Source organism: Coloeus monedula (assembly GCF_965178545.1).
Source record: "Coloeus monedula genome assembly, chromosome: Z".
In the NCBI taxonomy this organism is placed as follows: domain Eukaryota; kingdom Metazoa; phylum Chordata; class Aves; order Passeriformes; family Corvidae; genus Coloeus; species Coloeus monedula.
In genome coordinates, this window is record NC_138822.1 from 82,700,687 (window position 1) to 82,724,910 (window position 24,224).

A 24,224-nucleotide genomic window follows, 5' to 3' on the forward strand; every position below is an offset into this window, starting at 1 on the left:
TCAAGCTGGGTTCCAGGCAATTCCCATACATGCAGTAAGAGGAGAAAAATACTGATTTAATTTTTGATCTTTTGTTTTGACTTCACTTTGGTGGAAACAAATATGATTTATATCATCAAACAGACAAAAACAACAGAACATGTGTTTTCCACTTGGTAAACAAAATTAATCCCAGACTATTCATTAAGAACAGACTCCCATAAGGCCTCCAAGATGGTAAGATGCAGGCAGCTTTCTGAGTGCTGGGCACCCCAGGCTATGACTCCATAAAGAGAGGGGCATGAGCCACCATGCAAGATACAGAGGCCACAAGTCTGAACAGAAGGGAAAAAAAAGGAAGTTAGTTTTAATCTCACAGTAAATAAATACAGAAAAAAAAATGGCCCTTTCCTTACTGATAAGCTCATCATTTATCTCTTACACAGCACAGGGGCCTCCTGCTTTTTCTAGTACTCTGTGTGCCATCACTTCCATATAGAACATACCAGTGGATTTAACAGAATGCAAGAGGTGTTTGGGTTGGGCAGGACCTTAAAGATATCTCGTTCCAAGATCCCTGTTATGGGTAGGGACACCTTCCATTACCCCAGGGTGCTCCAAGCCCCATCCAATTTGGCCTGGAACACTTCCAGGGATGGGGCAACCACAGTTTTTCTGGGCAATCTGTGCCAGGGCCTTACCACCCTCACAATCAAGAATTTCTTTCTAATATATAATACCCTGCCCCCTGTCAGTGTGAAGCCATTCCCACTTGCCCTGTCCCTCTATCCTTTGTCCAAAGTCCTTCTCCAGCTCTCTTGTAGACACCCTTTATGAATAATTTCCACATTAATTACTCTGCTGTGATTATTTATCAAGCCCATACAGGGTCCTTTCTTCACTACTTTTACTATTTAAATACTAAAATATTAATTACTAAAATTAATGGTAAGGGAAGGGAATAGATCTCACTGTAGCAATCTTGAACACTGTTGTCACTGTGTACTACAGCGCTGTACTGCCTGGAACTGACACCATCACTGGGGAAGAACAGCTTGTGCATCCAAGATCAGATGTGCACTCTGATCACAGCTAACCTGGAATGAACAGGTCACAGTGTCACCACACAAAGATCACAGGGAAGTTGGTCTGTGGGAGCAGAACCCCTCCAAGGGGCTTGTGTGACTCAGTGTTTTGAGTCCGCAACAGAATCATGCTTTGAGTACACACAGCCCAAATCTTCTGCTGTTAATGAAACACCATTTCTCCTCCCCTCTGCTGCTCCCTGCAGTGCTGCTGTTTAACCCCAGACAGAAACGTTTAACTCCATGAGGAGGTTTGGAGAGTGGCATACAAAATGGTGTCAAAGAAAACTGGCAGCACTTCAGGTGATTTCACATCTTTTACTTTCAAGTGTTATTTGTGCTATACAAGCAGAACACAGCACCTAATAACCAGCCACAATTCCTGCCTCCTCATTTCTGCACTGGCTGTCTGACCACTTAACCTGCATTATCTCACTGTACGCCGAGCCGATGAACAGTGCTTATCTCCACACCTGCAGGCTGGGAAGAGAAGGCTTTCCAGAATGATGCTTCAGTGCTAGAACTCTCTTCTCCTGACAAAGATCCCACTTCAGTCACATTTCTCACTGAAGCTTTCAACTGCTCCTGAACGTTCATACTGTTGGCTGTATGTGCCACTGATGCAAACACTGTTTATTTGGTAACAGGATATCTAGGGACTGGCGTGACTGCACAGTGGGGCATTACGTGCACTTTCTGCAAGAGTTAATTGTGTCATTATTGATAATCACCATGCCATTGCCACAGTTTTCATTGGGGTTTCCCTATTAGTGACTGTATTAATATTTAAGTGATGTAAAGTGCACTGGTTTCTATCACCCACAGTAAAATCCTCTTGCAGCCCTGAACAGATTTTTTTCTTTAGTCTGGACCTAAGCTAGAAGCAGAGTATGATAGTGTGCTAAAAGTCAGTGGTTTTCCCTTCTCCAAATTGTAACAAATGAAATATAATTATCAAATATAATTGGCATGCCAAGACAGTTTTTGCAGAGTGCAACAATCCTAGTTTCCTACCTAAGTGCTTTCAATTTAATCTGAAAAGTTACTGACCTCATTTTTCTTTTGCAGCTCTACAGATACATCTAGACACATCTTAGCAGTCTAATCAGGTAGCACAGCTTTTAGAAGCACTGGCAGCATATTGCTATCCTGTGGCAGGTCATAATATCCTGCGGCTGATCAGCGGCATCATGCAGCGCTCTGCTTTCTTCTTTTTTCCCATGCCATAATCAAAAGATCAGCAGAATTGTAAATCTCCCCATTCCCAAGTTGTTCAGGGTTTTCCTCCCTTCCTCCACCTTCAGGTTTCTCACCATCTGCCCTTCAAAGCTGCTGCAGTGACTGAGGAGGGGGTGCAGCCCTGAGACCCTCTCTTGGCAAATTGAAGAGCACCCAGGATGGAGCTCTCAAGCACTTCCCAAAGTGCTCCGTTTAAGGCCAGTGTAGAAAGAGGCAGACCAGGAATCTTTTTTCCCTCGGTTTCCACATATTTGGGCATCCCCCTCTTCATGTTCCCCAGCCTGTGATCAATAAAAATATCTCTGAAAATAGTGTAAACCTGTTCATTAACCTAACAAAGCTGTACAAGGCCAGGTTAGGCAATACACTGAGAGTCTGATAATGTCAGACTGGCAAAAAGGGGATCATGAGGAATAATCTGAGGATATTGGCTTGTGAAGAAGCTTGTTCAGGAGGATGGAGAAGGGAGACAAGGGGGGGCCCTCTCACTCTTTGTAACTCCGTGACAGGAGGTTGGAGCCAGGTGGGGGTCAGACTTTGCTCCCAGAGCACAAGGGACAGGATGAGAGGAAATGACCTCAAGCTGCACCAGAGAAGATTTAGACTGGATATTGGGAAAAATTTCTTTGCAGAAAGGGTTGTCCAACCCTGGCACAGCTGCCCACGGCAGTGGAGGAGTCCCCACCCCAGGAGGGATTTAGAAGCTGTGTGGGTGTGGCACTTGGGGACATGGGGCAGTGGCGGCTTTGGCAGTGCTGGGGGCAGGGTTGGACTTGATCCTGGAATTCTTTTTCAGCCTAAACTATTCCATGATTCTGTGGTGGGGAGGGTTCAGAGAAGACCTTTGAGTTGACTGTATAGCAAAGAGAATAAAACATTTGTAAATTTTGAAGGAGGAAGCAAGATGAGAAGTAGGTTCACCATGACTGAGCAAGCAGGTGTTTTAGAACTTGGTGTTAGAAGTCACTTGAGGAGGGGGCAGACCTGAGGGGAAATAAAAGCTGACATTCCTTTGGAATAAGGGTGAAAGAGCCCAGGTCTTCCCCAATACAGCTACTGCTCCAATTAGGGACCAGCCCTGAAGAGGTGATTTTCTTTGGAACATCCCCATAGCCAGATTCATCCCTGTTCCTATAGCCAGCATCTGAAAGCAGGGCTGAGGAACACTTTCTTACATCGTCAAGGTCAAGGTCACCAATCTGACTGTACTGTGTTAATCTTGTTCACATGAACATCAAAAAATCCTAACATCTAACCTGACTTTTTAAACGTGATTCAGGGAGTTGCACTGACAGGCATTTTACTTGTCTTAACTGTACTGGCTCCTTGAATTTATGAATTTATTCTTCCAGAATTAAGGGACTGATGAAATTGTTTCTTGTTGGTGTTTGGCAACAATACTTTTTTTTTTTTTTAAATGGTGCACCCACTTTCCACTTCCTTCCCCGCCATCCCTCAAAACAGAACTACACACAAAAATACGAAGCTTTAAAAAAGCAATTACTGCAGAGCCTTATCATCAACATTTGAAGAACAAAACATGATAACACACATTTGTTGTCCCCAGATCCCCAGGCTCCAGCAAGTTCATTTAGTGTGCATTGCTCTTCAGGGAGTCGTTTTTCACTGTTAATCACACTTTGTATACAGAAGATGCAATCTGGGAGATGGAAGCGGCTGCTCGTGGGGATGTGCTGGGATTCACAGCCTACCTTCCCGTTTGGCAGCAGCCTCCGAATCGTCACCCGGTCCAAATGCCACCCCGAGTTCAGCCCTCCACCATTGTGACCTATGCGAATCTTTTCAATAATGTCACCAATGTCCTCCAGCTACAGAAAAACAAAAAACCAAATAAACAAACACCACCAAACAACACCCAAACACCCAAACAAACAGGAAACAAAAACATGAAAAAAGGTGAAATATTATGGCAAGAACAACTGGTGACTTTTGAGACACCACTTCTTTAGCTTATTTCATATTTTGCCAAGCTGTTTGAAGTCCCAGGGGAGAAAATATTAGTGCTGATGTCAATTATGGAATCATAAAATAAAATCCTAGAATACTTTTTATTCAAAGGGACCATAAAGATCATCCAGTTCTGCCCTCCACCTTCCACTATCCCATGTTGCTCCAAGCCCTGTCCTTGAATACTTCCAGGGATGGGGCACCCACTGCTTCTCTGGAAAACCTGTGCCAGGGCCTCACCACCCTCACAGTCAAGAATTCTTTCCCAATATCCCATCTAACCCTGCCCTCTGGCAGTTTAAAACCACTGTTTTTTTTCTGTCACTATCTGCCTATATAAAAAAATCCCTCACTCTCTTTACTTTCAGCCCCCTTAAGGCCCTGACAGGGGCTCTGAGGTCTCCCTGGAGCCTTCTCTTGTCCAGTTGAACATCCCCAGCTCTCCCAGCCTGGTTCCAGAGCAGAGGGGCTCCAGCCGTTGGAGGATGTCTGTGGTCTCCTCTGGAGCTATGCCCTAATTTGCATTTTAGCTAAAAAGTTTTCCCTGTACTTCTGCTCCAAAATGGAGAGAACCTTGCTCTGCACAAACTGAGCGACACCATATGGGACAGGTCTGGTTGCACAGCAGCAATCTTGCATCTCAGGCTTCTCTGCATGAGTGGAAATGAAGGCAATTGTTTGGAAATTTCCCCTGTACTTGGCACCGGTGAGGCAGCTCCTTGAGTGCCGTGTCTAATTCTGGATCCGTCAGTTCAAGAACATTGAGGGGCTGGAGCATGTCCAGGGAAGGGAACGGAGCTGGGAAGGGGCTGGAGCCCCAGGAGCGGCTGAGGGAGCTGGGAAAGGGGCTCAGGCTGGAGCAAAGGAGGCTCAGGGGGGACCTTGTGGCTCTGCACAAGTCCCTGACAGGAGGGGGCAGCCGGGGGGGTCGGGCTCTGCTCGCAGGGAACAGGGACAGGGTAAGAGGGAATGGCCTCAGGCTGTGCCAGGGAGGTTTACTTTGTACATTAGGAAGAAATTCTTCACAGAAAAGATTAGACACTGAAATGGGATGCCCAGGGAGGTGGTATAGCCACTGTCCCTGGAGGTATTCAAGGAACAACTGGACATGGCACTCGGTGCTCTGGTCTGGTGACAAGGTGGCGATTGGTTACAGGCTGGGCTCGATGATCTCAGAGGTGTTTCCCAACCTAATTGATTCCATGATTCTATGACATTGCAATGCAGCTGCATCTTAAATTGCTCTTTTTATATCCCTTTTCTTTTTAAACATGTGTGTACACTCTCTTAATGCTGGAATAATAACTTTGAGGTCAAAGTACTTTACAAACAGCCTGGCATTTTATATTATCTCTCCTGTTCTGCCACAGAATCCCAATGCCATTCTGAGAAAGTCAACAGGATGACTATCTTATGAAGTTGCTACTGAGTTTTTTATGCCTCATCTTATTATTTGAGTAATTTGTTACTAGTTCATTACTTTTAATTCACTTCCCTTTCAAAGGCTCGAACAGGAAATATTGAAATTTGCTCCTAAGTATTAGTTTTTGGTTATTCCAGTGCAAACTTTTGTATGGCTAGCCTTCAAAAACCCAAGTCTGGCTTCAAACCTTTGCACGTAGAACACTGAGCTGTCCTTTTGTTCTTGGGGCCTTAGAGTATTATTTTCTTGCAAAACATGAGAAAAAGGAGCATGTCAATTTGCATCACTGTAGACACTCCCTTCTCTCCCCAGCTGACAGAAGGGTCCCATACCGAAGCAAAAGCAGCAGTAGTTTTAGAAGGCACCATAAGTCAGTAAGACTGCACTACCCAAGGAACCCACACTCTGAACAAACTGGGTTTGACTCCATCAGCCTGGCTCCGACTTTAGGCAGCATAAGTTACACTGCAAAATAATGAAACGATCCAAACTCATTTCTAAAACTCACACACATGCACACAAGTATACATTAGGGAAAATTTATTTTTCCTCTTTTGTCCTGTCCAAATACTCATCTTTCAATGAGACTTCTAGTCAATACTTAGCAATAAAATGATGCTTGAGCAGTCAAGATCCATGTTAAAGAAGAAGTGGGCTTTACCCTGCTGTAGGCATCTCCAGCAAATCTTCACTTGGAAGCACAGCTAAGAGCAGTCTCTAATCCTTTGTGCCTCTTTTGCAAAATACAAAATGATAGAGGCAGGTAAAACCACAAAGCAAACAGACAATTCCCAGTTTGTGTTTTCTGAAACCTCCCAAATAGTTTTTAAGGTCTGTTGAACTCCAAATTATGGCTCTACACAAGCAGGTGAAAGAAAAATATATTTTGCTTTGTTCCCATCTCCTGGAGAAAGAGGAACTGGTGAAGTGAGAATGAAGTTTGGGGACAGGTTAATATGATGTTATAAATCTGTAGAACACACTGCATTTTCTCTCACTTAATATAAGAAAAGTACTGATGTTTTAGATTCCACCAAAATTGAAATAAATCTTACGCAATAAAGACTTAACCAGAACACTCTGTGTAAGATTTATACCTGTGGATTAATGCAACCTCTATTATGAAAAATTGTGTGGAAACTCCACCAAAATAAGTCTTATTCTTTGTTTTAAAGGAATCACACAGGGGATTTATTTTATGATTCATGACATGTAATAACAATGTGGGCTGCAAGTATTTTAACTTGTAAAAAAAATTGGTTTAAAATTTCCCTTCAATTACAAAAACAAACCAAACTCAAAACAGAGAGAAGTTGTAAGATGCTCTGTGAAGTCAGTGTTGGTGTTGCAGCCAGAAGAGGAAGGTAAGGGCATGAAGCAGCATCAACAGGATAAGCCAGAGCAGGTCTGCTTGTATTTTTTGCCTCTCACAAATTTTCAGCAATAAGAATATACTATGAATAGGAATTGCTTAATACTGTGGATGTAAATGAGCTCACTCTTTGATGTGCACTGGTTTACTTTTTGCATACAGTTGTGCAAAGTCTTCAGGAAATACTCAGTAAGGTCTTTCAAAAAGTTAGGCCCAGATATTCAAAAATTACATTGTCTACAGGAAAGTAGTTTCAGTAGACAGGAATGGTTTCTCTGTCTGAAGAAGAAAAAGCATTATGCTTCTAAGTATTGCAAACTGCAAGAGAATAACAGAATGACAGAATATTCTGAGTTGGAAGGGACCCACAAGGATCATGGAGCCCAGCCCCTGGCCCTGTACAGACACCCCAGCAATCCCACCCTGGGCATCCCTGGCAGCGCTGTCCAAACGCTCCTGGAGCTCTGGCAGCCTCGGGGCCGTGCCCATTCCCTGGGGAGCCTGGGCAGTGCCCAGCACCCTCTGGGGGAAGAGCCTTTCCCTGATACACAACTTAAACCTCCCCTCCATGCTGTTTCCTCAAGTCCTGTCTGCTCATGGGAGTGAAGAGATCAGTGTCTGCCCTTCCTCTTCCCCTCACGAGGAAGTTGTAACAGCAACTCAGTCTCCAGCTCCCCCCTTCTCCAGCTGAACAGACCAAGTGCACTCAACTTCTCCACACACAGCTTCCCCTCAAGGCCCTTCACCATCCTTGTGGCCTCCTTTGGACACTCTCTAACATCTTAATGTCTTTTTTATATTGTGACACCCAAAAGTGCCCTCAGCACTCGAGGTGAGGCCACCCCAGCCCAGAGCAGAGCAGAGAGGTGGGTGAGACCAGTGAGGAGCAGAGCAGTGGTGACACATCCTGGTCGAGATTTCCACTCTCATTGTCATTCTGGAAACAACCTCTGGCCCCTCCCAAGCCTGGAAACACATCCTCATGCCAGTGGAGGTGAGAAGGAAGAAGGGGCAGGAGCTGACATGACCTTCCTCATTTGGTTAAGGGCCAGCTGCATTTTGTGACCTCCCACATCTTTGAGAGACTCATCTCAGGCATTATAGCACTTCCTCTTGGTTAGATAAATCTGATGGTTTTACAGTACAAGAACACAGAGTACTGAGGGAGTCTGTTCCTTATCATTGCATGCTCCCCCCAATGCTCCCCATGCTTCAATCTTACCTCCACAATGAACTGATTCACTGAATTCCTTTCAAAATACATCCTTTGCTCTCTCTTGTTGAGGCACAGGGATTTTTGCTGAGTGCAAATCCCATCACTTCCATAAAGAACAATGAAGACATCTGCATCTGTGCCAGCTCCAAAAATATCACTGGTATACACCGTGATCTCGTAAGGAACAACTGGTTTAGGAAATGGCAGAAAACAGAAACAAGCCAAAAGGAGTTAGTAGGCAGCATAGCAATGCTCCTAAGAAAAAAATTAATGAAACAAAAAATGAATATAAATCTCAACAGTGGAAGAGGAGAGAGTAGGAATCACACACTTGTGGTCAGTTAAATTATCGAGTTGGTCAGTCCTATGAGAATCCAAAGGAATTTCCTTCAATAAGGAAGTTCCTTTCCTTTATAAGGCAAATTGGCCTTGATCTGTGTTCATGTAATGAGATTTTAAGTTAATCATGCTACACTCAGTATACCTGCTATCCAAAGTTACTGAAACAAGATTTACTTCATCAGCTCAAGAGTCAAAGCAAAACATGAATTCACAAATTTTTGAGCAGTAAGGAAGATGGATGAAGTTGAGACAACTGGTGGCAGTGAAAAATATTCAAGACAGTCTTATTGATAAAAAAGTCCTAATATTTCCATTACTAAACGTATGACAAAAATCCATCATAAGGAAGTTAATAATTCCTCTGTTCTATTTTTCTCTTAGTACCACCTGACCCTGAAACACTGAGGCAAACAGGTTAAATTACAACCCAGACCCATGGTGAATGCAGAACAGTAATGATCAAGACCATAAATACTCCCCTATCTTATTCCTGTGGTTTCTTCAGAATGTCCCATGACCTGAAAAACCGATGCCTCCTTTTGTTCTATTCTATCTTCACAGCTTCTTCAGTCCTGAGTTCTGCTGGAGTATGACTCAGACTTGCTCAGGAGTAAGGCTGACCCAGGAATGTGGGAACAGGGGCTCTGTTCCTGGCTCTGCTATGGATTTGCTGAATATATCCCCAGTTTTCAAGGTGAGATGATGCTTAGCTCACAGAGTAAGAAACATGGGTTCAGATGCCTGCACATCAGACAGGTGTGTACATCTCCAGATGTAATCATTAAAGTCAGTACAGTCTGAAGAAACACTCTGTCAAGGAATTAAGGCATCTTCATGGAGGTTGGCCGAACCACTCCCCAAATCCCACCTCTGAATGACCAAATAACCATGACGGCAGATCAGACACTCCACTGTAATGAGAACATGTGATGCCAGGTATGCCATCTGGCAAACTGAATCCTGTCCCAAACTCCTTTAAATCCTTTCTGAAAGGAAAGGCTTGGGCATCACTGAACAGCTGCAGGGACTTCTCCTGCCTCAGGAAGACACTATCCCTCAGTGTCGGTACCCATAAGCACAGCCTTCACCACCAGGATTCTGCCACTGCCACAATATGCCCCTGGCCATTCCTCTCCCTACCACCCCTAAAAAACTTCCATCCTTTCCCATCCCTCACTACAATCTTCTCATCTGCTTGTCATTCTCACCCTCCTACTCTGCCACGACTTCAGTCATTTTTGCTCTTTATGTTACAGCAGTTCTCTCTGTGTTTCAGATTCAGCATCTCTGTTAGGGTAGGGAAAAGGCTCCCAGCACCCTCTCTATTACTATTGGAGTAACTGACTATGCATACAAGAGACTAATCATTCATTAAAAGCTCAAGCCCTCTAAATACATCTCTCAGGAGGACACAGATGAAGAAGTTTTCTTCTACAGAGAGTCATCCTGGAGGTACTCAATATTTTTTCTGCCCAACCCAGTGAAATCTGCTCTGCTGTGCTGCAAGTAAACTGGAGTAGTTTCTCCAGATTGTAAGAAGAGGGGGAAAAAAATCCTGGAGACCAAAAATCACACACTATGCGTTATGAATTAAAAATTATCCTCTCTGCTGAAGGCCGTAGCACTTGCTCTTGTTGCTTGAATATTAACATCAGCTTAGAACTGAATCAGCAGAGCAGCGCCCTAACAAGGTCACCAGCAGCACAACTTTCAGCTGTCAGACGCCCATTTCATTTACATGGCACTTTTAAAGCTGTATCCCCACAGGGATGATTTTAATTGGACTGTGGATGACATGTTTTCATCGTGAAACAGTTCTGGCACAAGTCATCATAAAACAAAGCAAGCTGGTTTAGTTACCTCTGGCAAACTGAAACCCACAGGTTAATTGTTAGGAAACCAGAATGTAGTAAATAGCACAGTGGGGATGGTTCAAATGGTGAAAAACCCTAAGCTGACAGCGAGCCTGGTGCAAACTCTTTACCAGAGAGGCCTGACTGCTTCCAAAGGCTAGGTGTGGACTGCTGACAAAAATCAGGTTAACACGAGCTATGTACTCAAAGGCACAACATGCCAGAAACTCCTACATCACTAAAATATTCAGAGGTATTAATAAATTATACAGTCAACATCTGCATCAAAATATATATTGATTGGGATAACATGGAAAAAAGAGATTAGAGGCACGTACTGAGTCTCTGGGTTGTATTCACTCCTATAAAAGGTATCACTGCACCTAGTACTCAATTTATGTTGTCAGACACAAAGACATGGAATACTGCATCCAGCTCTGGGATCCCCAACTTAAAGAGGACATGGAGTTGCTGGAGTGAGTCCAGAGGAAGCCAAAAAATTCTGCAAGGGGTGTAGCATCTCTACTCTGGGCACAGGCTGGGAGAGCTGGGGGTGCTCACCTAGAAAAGGTTGCAGGGAGAGCTCAGAGCCCCTGGCTCTGCCTAAAGGGGCTCCAGGAGAGCTGGAGAGGAACTTGGGACAAGCCACGGAGGGACAGGACACAGGGAATGGCTTCCCAGTGCCAGAGGGCAGGGCTGGATGGGATATTGGGAAGGAATTGCTGTTTGTGAGGGTGGGCAGGCCCTGGCACAGGGTGCCCAAAGAAGCTGTGGCTGCTCCTGGATCCCTGGCAGTGTCCAAGGCCAGGTTGGATGGGGCTTGGAGCAACGTGGGATAGTGGAAGGTGTCCCTGCCCATGGCAGGGAGTGGAACTGGATGAGCTTTAAGGTCTCTTTCACTTCTGTGAACCTACTACTATTTCTTCTATTTGACTGACAAAAACACATGAGGGAGCAAAGAGAATCCTTTCTTCTGCTCCAGATAGTTCGGGTAAAGAAGGTTAGATGTGAGAAATAAAAATACCTTGGTCAAAGAATGGGTGAAGCACAAAGACATGACAGTGGCAGATCCTCAGAGAAGAAATTATTTCAGCTTAGAGACTGCAGGATACAGGGACCTGGATGTGGGAGGGACCTTTAACATGAACCACTGTGCTCGCAGTAAAAAAGAAGGAGGCAAAACAGCCTGTATGGTTATTCCCACAACTACTTGTGAAGAAGGAAACCATGGCAGAAGAAGGGAGTTCGGGCAGCTCTAAATTTTGATATCTAAATAAGGAACTGCAGACAGTAAGGCTTTTGATACCTTTAATGCATACACTGGGGATAAGGTGAGAGGGGAGGCAGCTTTTGTGTGAAATTTTTTAGCTCTTCTTACGAATGACCAAGGAAGAACCTGTCAGGAAATCAACTCCCACGTGTCAGACCTCATCCCTCATCATTGTGGCATCCAACCCAACCTAAGGAAGAAGTGGTTCTGGCAGTACCCTAATGGTGGGCAGAATTTATCAACCACTTGAAATGAAGCAGATCAGAGAGGGACAATCCAAAAAAGTCCATGAGCCTGTACTCTGCACACAGTCAAAGACACTTAAGAGAGGGGAGCATGAAAAGGGAGAAGGCCACAAAATAAGAAAAATATTTCATTTATTTCAAGAAAACCGTGTTATCTGATCCTCACTATCCTGCAAACAGGAAAAGAAGCTGCCAGAACTGAAGAGTTTGAGTTGCTATTGCAGACTTGAAAATTATAAACTTGTACTCAGAATGAGCTAAGTTGGGGTAATGTTTACCCAAAACATTAATTCAGACAGGAGTGAAGAGTAAGGAAAAATTGGAGAACACTAAAAGAGGCAGACTGGTACAACACTTTTAGAAAAGAACCACAATAAAGAAACTCTGGAAGAGGGTCTTTCAGCAAGAGATGGGTGTGCAATGCCAAAGGCACTGGAAGAACTAAGACTTGGAAGCAAGACCAGACTGTCTGCTTTGACAACAGAAATGGCAATATTCGAATGGAACAAGATCAAAGGGAAACTGGAGATGAGGAAGACAGCTTGGAATGAGCAGAGGACTTGGAGAGGATGGGGAAATAGGAAGAAAAAGACAATCATCCCCAGCCACATGACTTCTAATGATTCTCTGATTTGGCAAATGCAGGAAATGTTAATCTAGAGCGCCCAGAGGAACCTTCTGGTAGTAATTGGAATAGCTGGCATGTGATCTACTTATAAATTTTCCAAAGCCAGTTCAAGGGACAGGAGAAATCTATAAAACAGCATGAAATAGTGAGATTTTATCTTCTGCAATGATGGGTGTATCCTGGGGAAATGACATTCTGCTCACATGGGATGTACTCTACTGTCTGCAGTTCTGCAGGGAAGATAATTCTCTCAATGGCTCCATCATCCTCTGATTTATCCAGCCAGCGGCCACAAGGGAATTTGAGGCACTGTCCCAGGGATGGGGCATCAATCTCCACCCATTCCAGAAACCAGCCAGTTGAATTACCTGTGGTGGAGAGATAACAGTGAATAACCCACGAAGCCTTTACAGACAACAGCAAATGAATCACTGCATGCCAGACCTCTGAGAAATAAATCTTTCTGTCTTTTGCCAAAGGGAATATAGAATATATGACATAAAGATCATTGGATGCAATTGCCCAGGATTGAGCTAAAAAGCTTTATAATTCTATAAGCGTCAGGCTAAAGATGTGTGCGTGGAAATGCCAATTACTGCATCGCTTTTATCAGTTGGCCTCTGTAATAATACAGAGCAGTTATCAACAAACCTGTCCCTTAATGCCCCACAGGGGAAGAGATCCATGCATACCTGCACTGCCTCCCTTGCTTTTAGGCAGGATTCTGCCTAAAAAGCAGCCAAAACACCACCAAAAACTTAATAAAGATATGAGGCAAGTCTGTGGGTGCCATGCAATAAAAACAAATACGGGGTTTGGTGATATCTGTGACATCTCTCTAAAGATGTGGCTGTAGAACTATAGAGACTCTTGTAGAGGGAGAGGGTGCAAAGCTACCTGCAAGCTGGCACCACTGAGCTCATAATGTCACATGGGAATGGAGTTAGCAGCAAAGACAGTAGCAGCAACAGCCAAAGTGACAGCAAGGATATGTCACCAAAAGGTAAATTATGTTTGGGGTCTTGGAGGCAGGTTATTTTATACAGCAATGCACCCAGTGCACTAGAAACACTGCATTACAAAGCAGATTATCTTACCTGTATTGTCATGGCCTATCTTGATTTTTTTCAGGTCTCCAATATCCACAGACTCCACTGTAAACTCATCTACCTTCCCACGCTCAAATTTGTTCTTGTTAATCTTTGAGGCCTTTAGGCTGACTATCCCTGTTGTGGCGATGCAAAAGGACATTGTTCAGCATGTGAAACAAATCCTCTGGGAATGTCAATAGTGGAACGAGGGAAGTGGCTAAAATGCAAAAACTGGCTTTTCATCTCAAGATCTGAGCTTTGTCCCTCCCTCTGAGCCGAAGTCTGTATCAACACCCAAAATATACAGAATTTCTCCCTTGAATTATCCTCTGTCAGTGCAACGGGGACGATGTTGTCGTGCTGTGCTCCCAGCTAAAGAAATCGGTGCTACCCATCAGTTCCCTGTCACTCTCACAGGCATCCCAGACACTGCACACATGTCTCAGCTGCTTCCAAGAGGATTTGCTCATCAGCTGATTAAATACTTCTGGGCCACTCAAAGAGGCAGAGGAGGGTTGGGTTTCAGGAGCATGCTGATTCACTGCTGAGGAAAGCAAATCATCCACTGTATTCACTACTCAATAATGTAGTCCCAGTCAACTGTGCTGTTTCTATAATTGAAATTAAAACCTTTAGACCAGCAGCTGGTGCAAATCAGCATCGCAAAGTTTGGCAGTGATTTACAGCAGCTGGTGCCATGCTCCAAGTTACCAAGATGTGTGGACCGACTGCGAGAACATGAAGTTGTACTAAAAGGAGTGAGAAACGGGTATTGAGGAAATGAAAAGAAACCATGACCTGTCTTTTCAGGTATCAAACAGGGAGTTGTTATCCTTTTCCATCATTTGAAGCCATACCTGTATCGTCTTTACTTCCATAGAGTGTGATGAAGACATTGGCATCTGTCCCAGCATTCTTCTTGTCCCCAGTTTTCACTTTCACTGTGTATGTCGTTGATTTAGCTGCCAGATAAAATATCTTAATTTTAGAGTGTAAAGTCTGACCAGGAGTTTACTTTTCCTTACATAAATGTGTACTTGGTCTGAGTTTTGTTTTGACTGATCACAGCCATGCTGTGATCTCTAATTCCTGTCCTATGCTGTGGTAGCCCTTGAGGTGAGCTGGGCTATCTGATTCCAGAATCTTCTACTGCTCCAGTCACTCAGCATATTGCCTGCATATCTACAGATAAGAAATGCGCTGAATCCTTCCCATTTGCTTCCTGGGAACCTCTAACCCTCCTCAAAGCTGCCTCTGACTATAATATTTCATTTTAAAAAATCTGCATGCCTCCCCTTTATTTCATTAGCATCAAATAATATATGTGCATATAACACATACCAGAAGTTGTATACGCTGACAGATACAGTTCATATTCACAAACAGACCTTTCAGAACAGCATCAATAGGGAGGTTTCTACTGCACCATGGTCTAGAAAGTGCAGTAAACTCATAAAAAAGGTGGAAAAGTCTAATATGGTCTTCACTTAGCTGCTGTAACCTCAAGATTTCCAAAATGGAATATTTCCTCCCTAGTTAGACATATCTTTCCAAGATGCTGGTCAACCAGCACATCCTTCTGAACCAAAGGGATAAACACTTTGTGGAGTTTTTTTGATTACACAGCTTTTGGGAATTATTCATATATTTAAAAGCATCTGAGGGGGAAATAGGGGAGAGTTTAAAACCTTTCACTGGCTATGAAACCAGTGGAAGTGTTTGGCACTCAGCACCTTGCAGGATTGGACCAAGGAGTGTGTCTCTGCTCTGTGGTTACCATGCAAAATTATTTACAAGTGAGGCAAAGTTATTTTGGAGGAAGCAAGCATCAAGATGGAAAGTGAGATAAATTTAGGTCCCTTCCCTTTCTCTGGGTGTGTTTTCTCTCTGCTCAGTTTCATGTTGGAATGTTTAACCATTACAGTCCATGATGTGAAGTGAATGAGATTTGTTCCTTAGCTATTAGCCACCAATATACATTTCAGTTCAAAAATGATGACTGAACACGTTACCCATCTTCCTAGCTTTGTCACTTTAGGTCCAATCTTGCAAGATGATTAAATCGACTAAAAATGAGGAAGGTCCACTCCTCGGAGTCTGACACACACTTGACACTTCACTCAGATCTGAAATTTTCATTTTGGGGCAAAGTTACTCACAACTCAGTGAGTAACTGCTACTGATAGCTGCTAATGCCCTCAACAGCACTAACAACTTGGTTCCTTTCCAACCCCACACTGAAAGAGATACAAGGCCAACATATATATTCCACCTTTCTGTTCCAGGCCCAAAGTTGCAGGAGACTGGCCATCATTTTCTAAATCTTTCTTTACAAATGCTTCATCCACTGGGACCAGCTCCCTGGCAATCTGACCGTCATCTTCCTCGACTGCCAACCACCTCTGGCATGGAAAATAATACCTACAAAATGACAGCAGCACCCAACGCTTACACAGGACTTCACAGGCTTTAACATAAAAAAGCACAGATCAGAGGCTACTTGAAGAAAAAAATAAAACAACAAGATTACTCAAAGCTGAGCAATACATCTGTTTTCATCCTTGAGATCTGGTGGTTTTGGGAACTAAATCCATAAATAGGTTAGGGAGCACATACTACAAAGCGCTGTTTCTGGGCTGCCAGCCCCACATGATTGATTCATTTTAATTTCACTCCCAGAAAAAGTTTAGTAACTTGAAGGAACCTCCAGTCTCCCACGCATTTTATGTTTATGAAGACTGGACCCATCTTGTCCTTATGAGTGGTCCCATCCATCAGAGCATTGTGCAACTTTTAAGCGTGTGATTTCCAGCATGTCCCAGCTCAAAGGCAAGCCTGTATTTCAGGTTTAGATCCAGCTGTCTGTGGAAATCACGAGAGTTTGCTTAGATCAGAATTTTCTTTTGGCCCAGACGTTTACATTAAGTACAAAAGGCAAACAAAACGTGAGCTCAGAGTCTTCCAAAGTGGGGCCTTGAAAGGAAATGTTTGAGTGCAGCCTCTGCTCCAGGAGGGAGAGATGAGTCCCTCCCTGGAGAAACAGAAAAAATCTGAGGTTCCCTTTCAAACACTGCTGATTCTCAAGTCACAAAGGTGCTGGGACTGCAAAACCCCCCCACAGGTACCCCAGAATGGCCCCACACTCTATATCATGGCACAGTGACCACCAGGCTCACAAAGGATGCCCGTTCCCTGTAAGCTGGTGAGGAGCTGCAGTGATGCCCTTCTGCATCTCCTCTGCCTCCCCACGCCTCTGCAGGCTCCTGAGAACGTGGCCCCTTTTCTGACCACAAGAAAAGGGCGCAACAGGCTCCTCACGTGGTGCTCTCTTTGAGGTCAATAATCTCTACCCTCTCCAGGAACCAGCTGGGCCTAGAACCAGAATTATCGTGGCGGATTCGCAGCTTCTTCAACTCTCCCAGGTCAATGGCTTTGATGGTGAACACATCTACCTGCACAGGAGGCAAGAGGCAAATGACTGTGTTTCCAAGAAAGAAGGAAAGAAAGGCAGTAAATGGCCAAGGGTAATATTTTTCCCCATTAAAAAATAGCTATTTGTAGGTTCTCTTTGTACTCTTTGTGTGGGTGTACAAAAATAGCGACAGAGTTGTGAGGTCTCCCATTAACACTCATGTTTGTCTCCTACAAGGCAGTAACAGCCTTGGGGCTGCCTACCCCTTCACTCCTTTCTTTACCTCATCCCAGTTTCAGGTTCCTATAGTTTTTCTCTCTGCTAGATATCATTCCTTTCAGGCTTAGTATTTTCCCACAGACTGAATCTGGAACTGGACAAAAACATGTTGACTCCATGGAAATTCTCCTGCACACCTCTATGTGGAATCTTAGAATATCCAGAGTTGGAAGGGATCCACAAGAATCACGGAGTCCAACTCGGCTCTGCATGGGACAGCCCCAAAATACAGCCCATATGCTTTATTTCAAATATTTCAGAATTTCTTCCTTTTGTCATTTACCACAACCAAGAAGATAATTTATTAACTGTGTTAGTGTGACAGGATGGTCCTTGTTATCATAACAGTTTAAACATCTTAATGTGATTAATATGTTGGTAGACTTTGGGTTTGTACTCCCAAGAGTAAGGAGCATTACATTTGCAGCTTGGAGCTCTTCCCACTGAATGAAGAACCATGTGCAGGTTGCAGTTTCACCAGTGCCAAGCTCATAAATCACAGCTAACAGCTTATTTAACAACCTTAGGCTCTTTTTTTTTTGTGGTTGCAAGTTTTCCACAGCTGCTTTTTGCTTCTATATTTTTTTGTTCTTCAAAATTATTCCTTGGAAAACTCCTGGCTATAACAGTAGCTTGTTAATTGTTCATAAAGTTTTTATAGCAAATACTCAACATACAAGAGATGATCTTTAATTGGATTGGATTATAATGTAATTACAGCACACTGTGTAATACTGCTTTTATTCCCTGGCTGGTTGGCTAGAACATTTAGAATAGTATTTGCATCTAAATATGTACATACTTGAACTGCCCCACAAATACTCTCCAATATTAATTTAAAGTTTGTAAGCTTTAAGTATTCCTGAAAAGAAGCATTACTACCAGAATGTTTACAGGAAGTAGATGCAGAAGGTGATTCCAACACAGAAGTGTTGTTCAGCTTATCATTCAAATGAATCTCCCCTGGAAAATGTTTTGAGGCATTTTGCTTTATATAATGTATTTCAGAAGTAAAACACATTTGAAAGAAGTGGGAAGAGACTGTATTGAATGGCCAGCAAGTCAACCGAGAGAACCCTGCCAGCCTTCTTCTCGCTTGAGTGAGTGGAGTTCATGCATTACCTGTCCTTTCTCAAACTTGTTGAGGTTATTTGACCTTTTCAGCTGGCGCTCACCCGTGTCTCCTCTTTCCATGCCATAGATGCTCAAGAAGACATTAGCATCCGTCCCAGCCCCCCACACAGTCCCAGTGAGAACGTGGACTTCATACGTATTTTCTGCAAGTGAAATTGCAAAGGCAGGTCAGAAGGACCCCAGAACTGGCCGTGTTTCATCGAATCCATGTCTCACCGTGAAAGTGTGTAACCCCTGAAATGCCAGCACAGAAAGAGTTTGCCTGGAGTTTGTTGGCATCTACCTTAAAACGAGGAAATCTGTCTTCCTCCAGCCCATCTCCTTGGCCATAACAACAGTTACATCTTGCTAAACTCTCAGCCACAGTGGTAACCTCTGGGACTCTTGATCCAAGTGCCCCAGACGACCTTTGGTGAACCCTATAGAAGTCCTTTAGTATATACTGATTTCAGGCTGTCCCCTCTATGTTCTGCCTTAGTTTACCTGCCATCCTCTTCCTCCCTAGCTTGATCCACCACAGCATGGGGTAAGATACAGTCCATGCCTGGGGCAACGGGGTGGTTGTGGGGGATAAATGGTCCTGCCAAGCAGTGCAGTGTGGTTATCATTCTTCGTGCAGAGGCAGGATACACACATACACACACACACGTTCCCTCTGGTATTTACCCTCCAGGTCAGATTCTCCATCAGGCACCAGCTCCACCACGAGCTCCTTATCCCCTTCATCCTTAGCCAGCCAGCGATGTGCCACAAAGGTGTAGACATCCATTCCTCCTTCTGCCTTGGTGTCTTCCTCTTCCTCCTCATCAGACTTCTTTTTCTTCTTCTTTTTGTCAGACTCCTTTGCTTTCCCCGACAGGCGCTTCAACGTGACACTTTCCAGGAACCAGCCATCCCCAATGCCCGTCCCGTCGTGGCCTATCCGAATCTTATAAATCTTGCCAACGTCGGCAGCCTCTCTCTGCCACCAAGGGAAAGTCAGCACCCAGGGGGATAGAAGACAACCTTAATTTCATAAAGCGCATTCTTAAAAATGAGGAGCACCATCTCTATCACACAAAATATCTGAGCAAGGATAAGAACAATTTCTTAATGCAAGTTTACCTTTATTTTTTTCCTTTCTGCTTTACTATTTCATACTTTCCATTACCAAATCTCATCGGAATGCACTGAGCTGAAGACATTCAGAGCAGCCGTGGTGAGGAGAGGATCTAAATCTGTATTTATTTGGCTCCCTACTTCCTCACTCCTCTCCTTACCTGTATTGTCTCTGTGTTGTCACTAAAGATGATATGATATGATAATACCACACCAGGTTTTTACAGATTCTCAGTGCATGAGGTATCTTGAAAATTAATAATAAGATGCCTTTCATACTCAGCACAGGATATGAACCCAGCAAGAAGCAATAATGGTGCAGTGAAAAGGCAGTTAACACATATAACCTGATCTCTGTCTCAGACCATGGGTTTGGAGGGCCCTTCTCCTTCCTTCTCAACTGAAAAATTAGAGAAGTATTTTCTCACTTTGCTGATGTGCAGAGAGGATGCAATCATTAGTGGTTACAGTGCTTCAGTGGCAGAAGGCTGATCAGTAAGAAGATTTACATCCCTCTAGTCAGCACAGCTGACAAATACCTTTTTGGTTTAGATTATCTGTCCAGATTACTATGTAATGAAGTTGGATAGAAGACTTTCCTCCACATGATCCTTCAACAACCCATGACTTGTTCTTGATGATTGTTTATGCTGATATGCAGTGTTTATATTATAAAACTCGCAAACACATGCTTCAGGCTGAAATCTGGAACCTGGCATGTAAGGTTTTAGTTTAGAAGTGTTTTGTAGATTAAAACAAAATCAATTGCACACAAGATGCTTATCAGAAAACTGAAATTGATCCCACTGTCCTGACATAAAGAATGTATCTTTCCTTACACGGCTTTACCCTTAGATTTGCTGTAATCATCCTGCATGCCTTGTCCATGACTGATGGCATTTCCTATTATCATGTAGCTCACAGAATCTTATTTTTGCCCGTGTTCTTTTTGTAAATATTCACATAGTGAAAGAGATAGAGGATCTGTTTATTAATGCTCCAGATCTTCTGCCTTGTGTGCTTATAAAAAAATCACAGAAATGGGCATAATTTTCAAATCTGGCAATAAATATCAGGGAGAGGATATAAGCACAGCTATGTAAACAGAACACTGTACATATGGCTTTATTATAAATCTGATATTGGCTAATAGCTCTTACTCATAAATTTTATAAAGCTTATTTCCTTTAAAATTGGAGAAACCTAATCTTAAAATTATAGAGGGTTTTTAAAAAGCAAACATTTATAAGGCACTAGTCATTTCAAATCCCCAAAAACTCATTAAAAATGGATAAACATCAGTAACTCCATTCAGTAAAGCAAGAAAATGAGGCAGGAGGAGGTGAACTCATCTCAAAAATACTTTAACAGCATTACAAAACTGGTAAAGCTGTGGATAAAGGCACCTCCATTTGGCCACTGACAGCAGGAAGGATATCCTAGTCTTGATGATTCAGGGGAGCTTCAGCAATTACCTTCAAGCTTAACTGTGCTGAGATGGATCCAACCTCTGTGGGACTGCAAATTCATAAAGCACTGCTGTGCCAAGCCTTGTACTGTGAGCACATATGACAGATGTGCCTTAAATCCTGCTTCCATCTGGACTCTCTGCTTCACTGTCCAGATGTTGGTCTCTCCTTCAGTACAGGAGGATGTGGCTCTGATGTGTCCTGACAGAGCATCCTGTCTTTGCTCTGATCCCACATCAGGGCAAATGCAAAGACCATTCATTTCTCCCAAACCGTGGATTCTCTGGACAGAAACTCCAAGCTCACAAGGCAGAAAAGAACATTGGTCCAAAAGGGTGACGATGCCTGACCATGTCGTGGTCCACACCTGCTGCTCAGCCTCATCAGCCCAGGACCTCTTGCTGGATTATCCAAGTCCTGGCTCACTCCCTTGAGTTATGTCGGAGATTTCTCACCCCTCCAAACACTCTCTTTACTGCTGGGCTGCTCAGAAAGAGGTGTGGGCTCTGCAGTATAAACCTGACTTCTGACCATCCTGGTACCTGGAGGACTGTGCAGTGCACCTCGAGCACCAGAACTGTGCAGTGCCCACTGGAACAGCGCTACAGGCACTGTAAAATCCATGGGGCATTCACACATTCACAGGAATTACAGCTGCAAACCTTCGCAGGGCTGACATCTGTACCCGTAGTTAATGGTGTGTGTGACCACGGGCAAACCTGGGATTCCCTATATTTTTATACAAGTGTGGGGTTTTTTTCCCCAGCTACACAATGAGAATTGGCAATATCATGTGGTCAGGCCCAAAGTTTAAAGCCTTCTGAGATCCTTTTGAAAGTAAATATAAACAAATACTGCTATTAGATCATAAATTTCAATGACAGCTTTGCTAACAGCCCCTCAGAAGATGAAAGTCCCTCCACAAAACACAAAACCCCATAAAAAAAATAAAAAGCCTTCCAAAACTATGGGTAGAGGACAGTAGATACCGCCAGACCTGCAATTTTCTTGAAAAGTCTTTTTTTTTTTGTATCGTTGGGCCAATTATTCTATTGATGTCTCAGCTTTGGCTGATCATTTCTTTCCCCTCTTAGAAGTGTCAGTGACTGCCTTCATCATACCTTGAAGATATCTGTGGCTCCCCTTTCAAAGTTGTTGGATCTGTTTTCTAAGATGATCAATTCCGTTTTGCCAGTCTCACCATAAATCTGCATGAAGACTTTGGCATTGGTGCCTGCGGCTCGCACGTCTCCAGTAACTACAGACACCTCATAGTTTATCACTAGTCCAAAAATAAAGCAATTAAATCAGCAGAGAAACTCAGATAACAACATTCCCGGGGGCTCAGGTTCGAAATTAAATTAACTTGTCTTAACAAATGTCCACGTAGCCGACCATTTGCCCTTATCCAATCTAAATGTGAGATAACAGAACTCTTCACTGAGGACTAACCTAATAGTTTTCCTTTTACAAGTAGTAAGCCAGTGTCAGAGGGGTGCAAAACAGAGCCTTAAAAGGGAATTTTGTTTCCGTACTAACTATAGAGTGGTTGAATGGTCCCCTTAGTACAGTACAAGGGAGGGAGTTACAGAGAGCAGGGGAAAAACACAGCATTCTTTCTCAGGATCTGACGGCAAATTTTAACTGTAGCCTCAGAAGAAAATGGGTCTACTGATAAAAGTCAAGTGGCCAGTAGGGATTTGGCACTTATTTATCAAAAAGCTTCTCCCTTCCAGGAAACGGGGTAATAAAGACAGGATGGGACATGTGCCTGTGCATGAAGAGAAAAAAGGACTGGGGCAGATAAATGTAGAAAAAAGCAGAACCCTCTGATATTGCAGTGAAGAAGTACATTGTCTTGTGCTGTGTTGTGCTGCCCAGGATGTAAATTTTTCATATGGTCTCAGGAAATGGAGATGAAAATCTCCGTAATGTTTTCCCGACCCCTTTAAAAAACATGAGGAGAATATTTTACTTTCCTCACCAATATAAGCTCATAGCGATGGTGACTTTTGGTTGTAGTGCCTAACACAGTGGTGACCTTGCCCTCAAGAACAGGAGCAATACATATTTAGCCCTAGCTAAACACAGCACATGTTCTCTTACATTTCTCAGTAGGCAAAATTTCACTTGGGTAGACCTCCACCTCCACCCTGCCATCAGCCTCATCCTTGTCAAGCCATCGGTTGCAGGGGAACATGTACTGCCTTCCCTGGACTGGAACTGTGATCTGGACACTGGCCAGGAACCAGCCGGACCGGAGACCCACGTTATCGTGCCCAATCAGTATTCGGTTGATCTTTGAAAAAAGCAAACAAAAACCCAGAGGGCAGGGGAAAAAAACGCAACACAACAGAATTTGCTTAATGTCTAACAATCTTCTTACCCTGGCACTGTGTTCTTCCACTGTGTTCATGCAAATAATCTATATGTGTATTTAACTATAGACTTAAAACACTCCTCACATGCCAGCATGCACAACAGATTACTGGTGTAAAACCTATGTAAAATTTGTCTCCTAATATCCAGTGTAAAGATGAAAGGTTCTTTCATCACATTCAATATTGAGTGTTATTTTGATTCTGAATTCAGACACTTGCACAAAGTATAGAGCCACCTGCAATTAATTCTTACCTTTCCAATATCCATCATATCTAGGGTAAACTCATCCACTCGACCACGTTCAAAATAATTGCCTAGATCATTATCAGAGACTAAGAGAGGCTCTTTGCTGGAGTCTGCTTTTTCACCATAGAGTTTGATGAAAACCCTGGAATCTGAGCTGGCACCAGGGATATCTCCCGTCTTCACGCTGATGTGATAACTGACATCTGGAGTAAGATCAATGTACAAAACACAGACATGTGAGTGGCATTTCCAGTGCCCAGCCAAGCAATTGGCTTCAAACAAGATATAGGGGAGGGAAGCTCCAGATACAGACACAGAAAGGACTTTGCCCTCCATTCATGTATCCAGCATTTTAGGGTCACACTGGAGAAGCTGTTACCCCTTGGAATTTTTCACCAAAAAATGAGAGATCCAATACTAGTAAGCATACACTAGTATGTTTGGTTACTTACACTTTAGCTACACTAGTGAGCATAAAATATTCTGTATGCCT

The 24,224-nt window shown here is 43.4% G+C and overlaps 1 protein-coding gene across 1 annotated transcript in view; it reads right to left on the reverse strand.

Moving 5' to 3' along the window:
• LOXHD1 (lipoxygenase homology PLAT domains 1) overlaps positions 1-24,224 on the reverse strand; it is a gene marked incomplete at both ends in the record, with an annotated part of 149,168 nt that overhangs the window by 54,027 nt on the left and 70,917 nt on the right. Inside the window, 12 exons of the mRNA XM_082301722.1 lie at positions 4,016-4,132; positions 8,289-8,470; positions 12,824-12,988; positions 13,718-13,846; positions 14,569-14,673; positions 15,984-16,132; positions 17,030-17,163; positions 18,525-18,679; positions 19,203-19,497; positions 22,225-22,385; positions 23,210-23,402; positions 23,738-23,934. Of these exons, the coding sequence (XP_082157848.1) occupies positions 4,016-4,132; positions 8,289-8,470; positions 12,824-12,988; positions 13,718-13,846; positions 14,569-14,673; positions 15,984-16,132; positions 17,030-17,163; positions 18,525-18,679; positions 19,203-19,497; positions 22,225-22,385; positions 23,210-23,402; positions 23,738-23,934 (1,982 nt within the window). The remainder of the gene's footprint in view (positions 1-4,015; positions 4,133-8,288; positions 8,471-12,823; positions 12,989-13,717; positions 13,847-14,568; positions 14,674-15,983; positions 16,133-17,029; positions 17,164-18,524; positions 18,680-19,202; positions 19,498-22,224; positions 22,386-23,209; positions 23,403-23,737; positions 23,935-24,224) is intronic.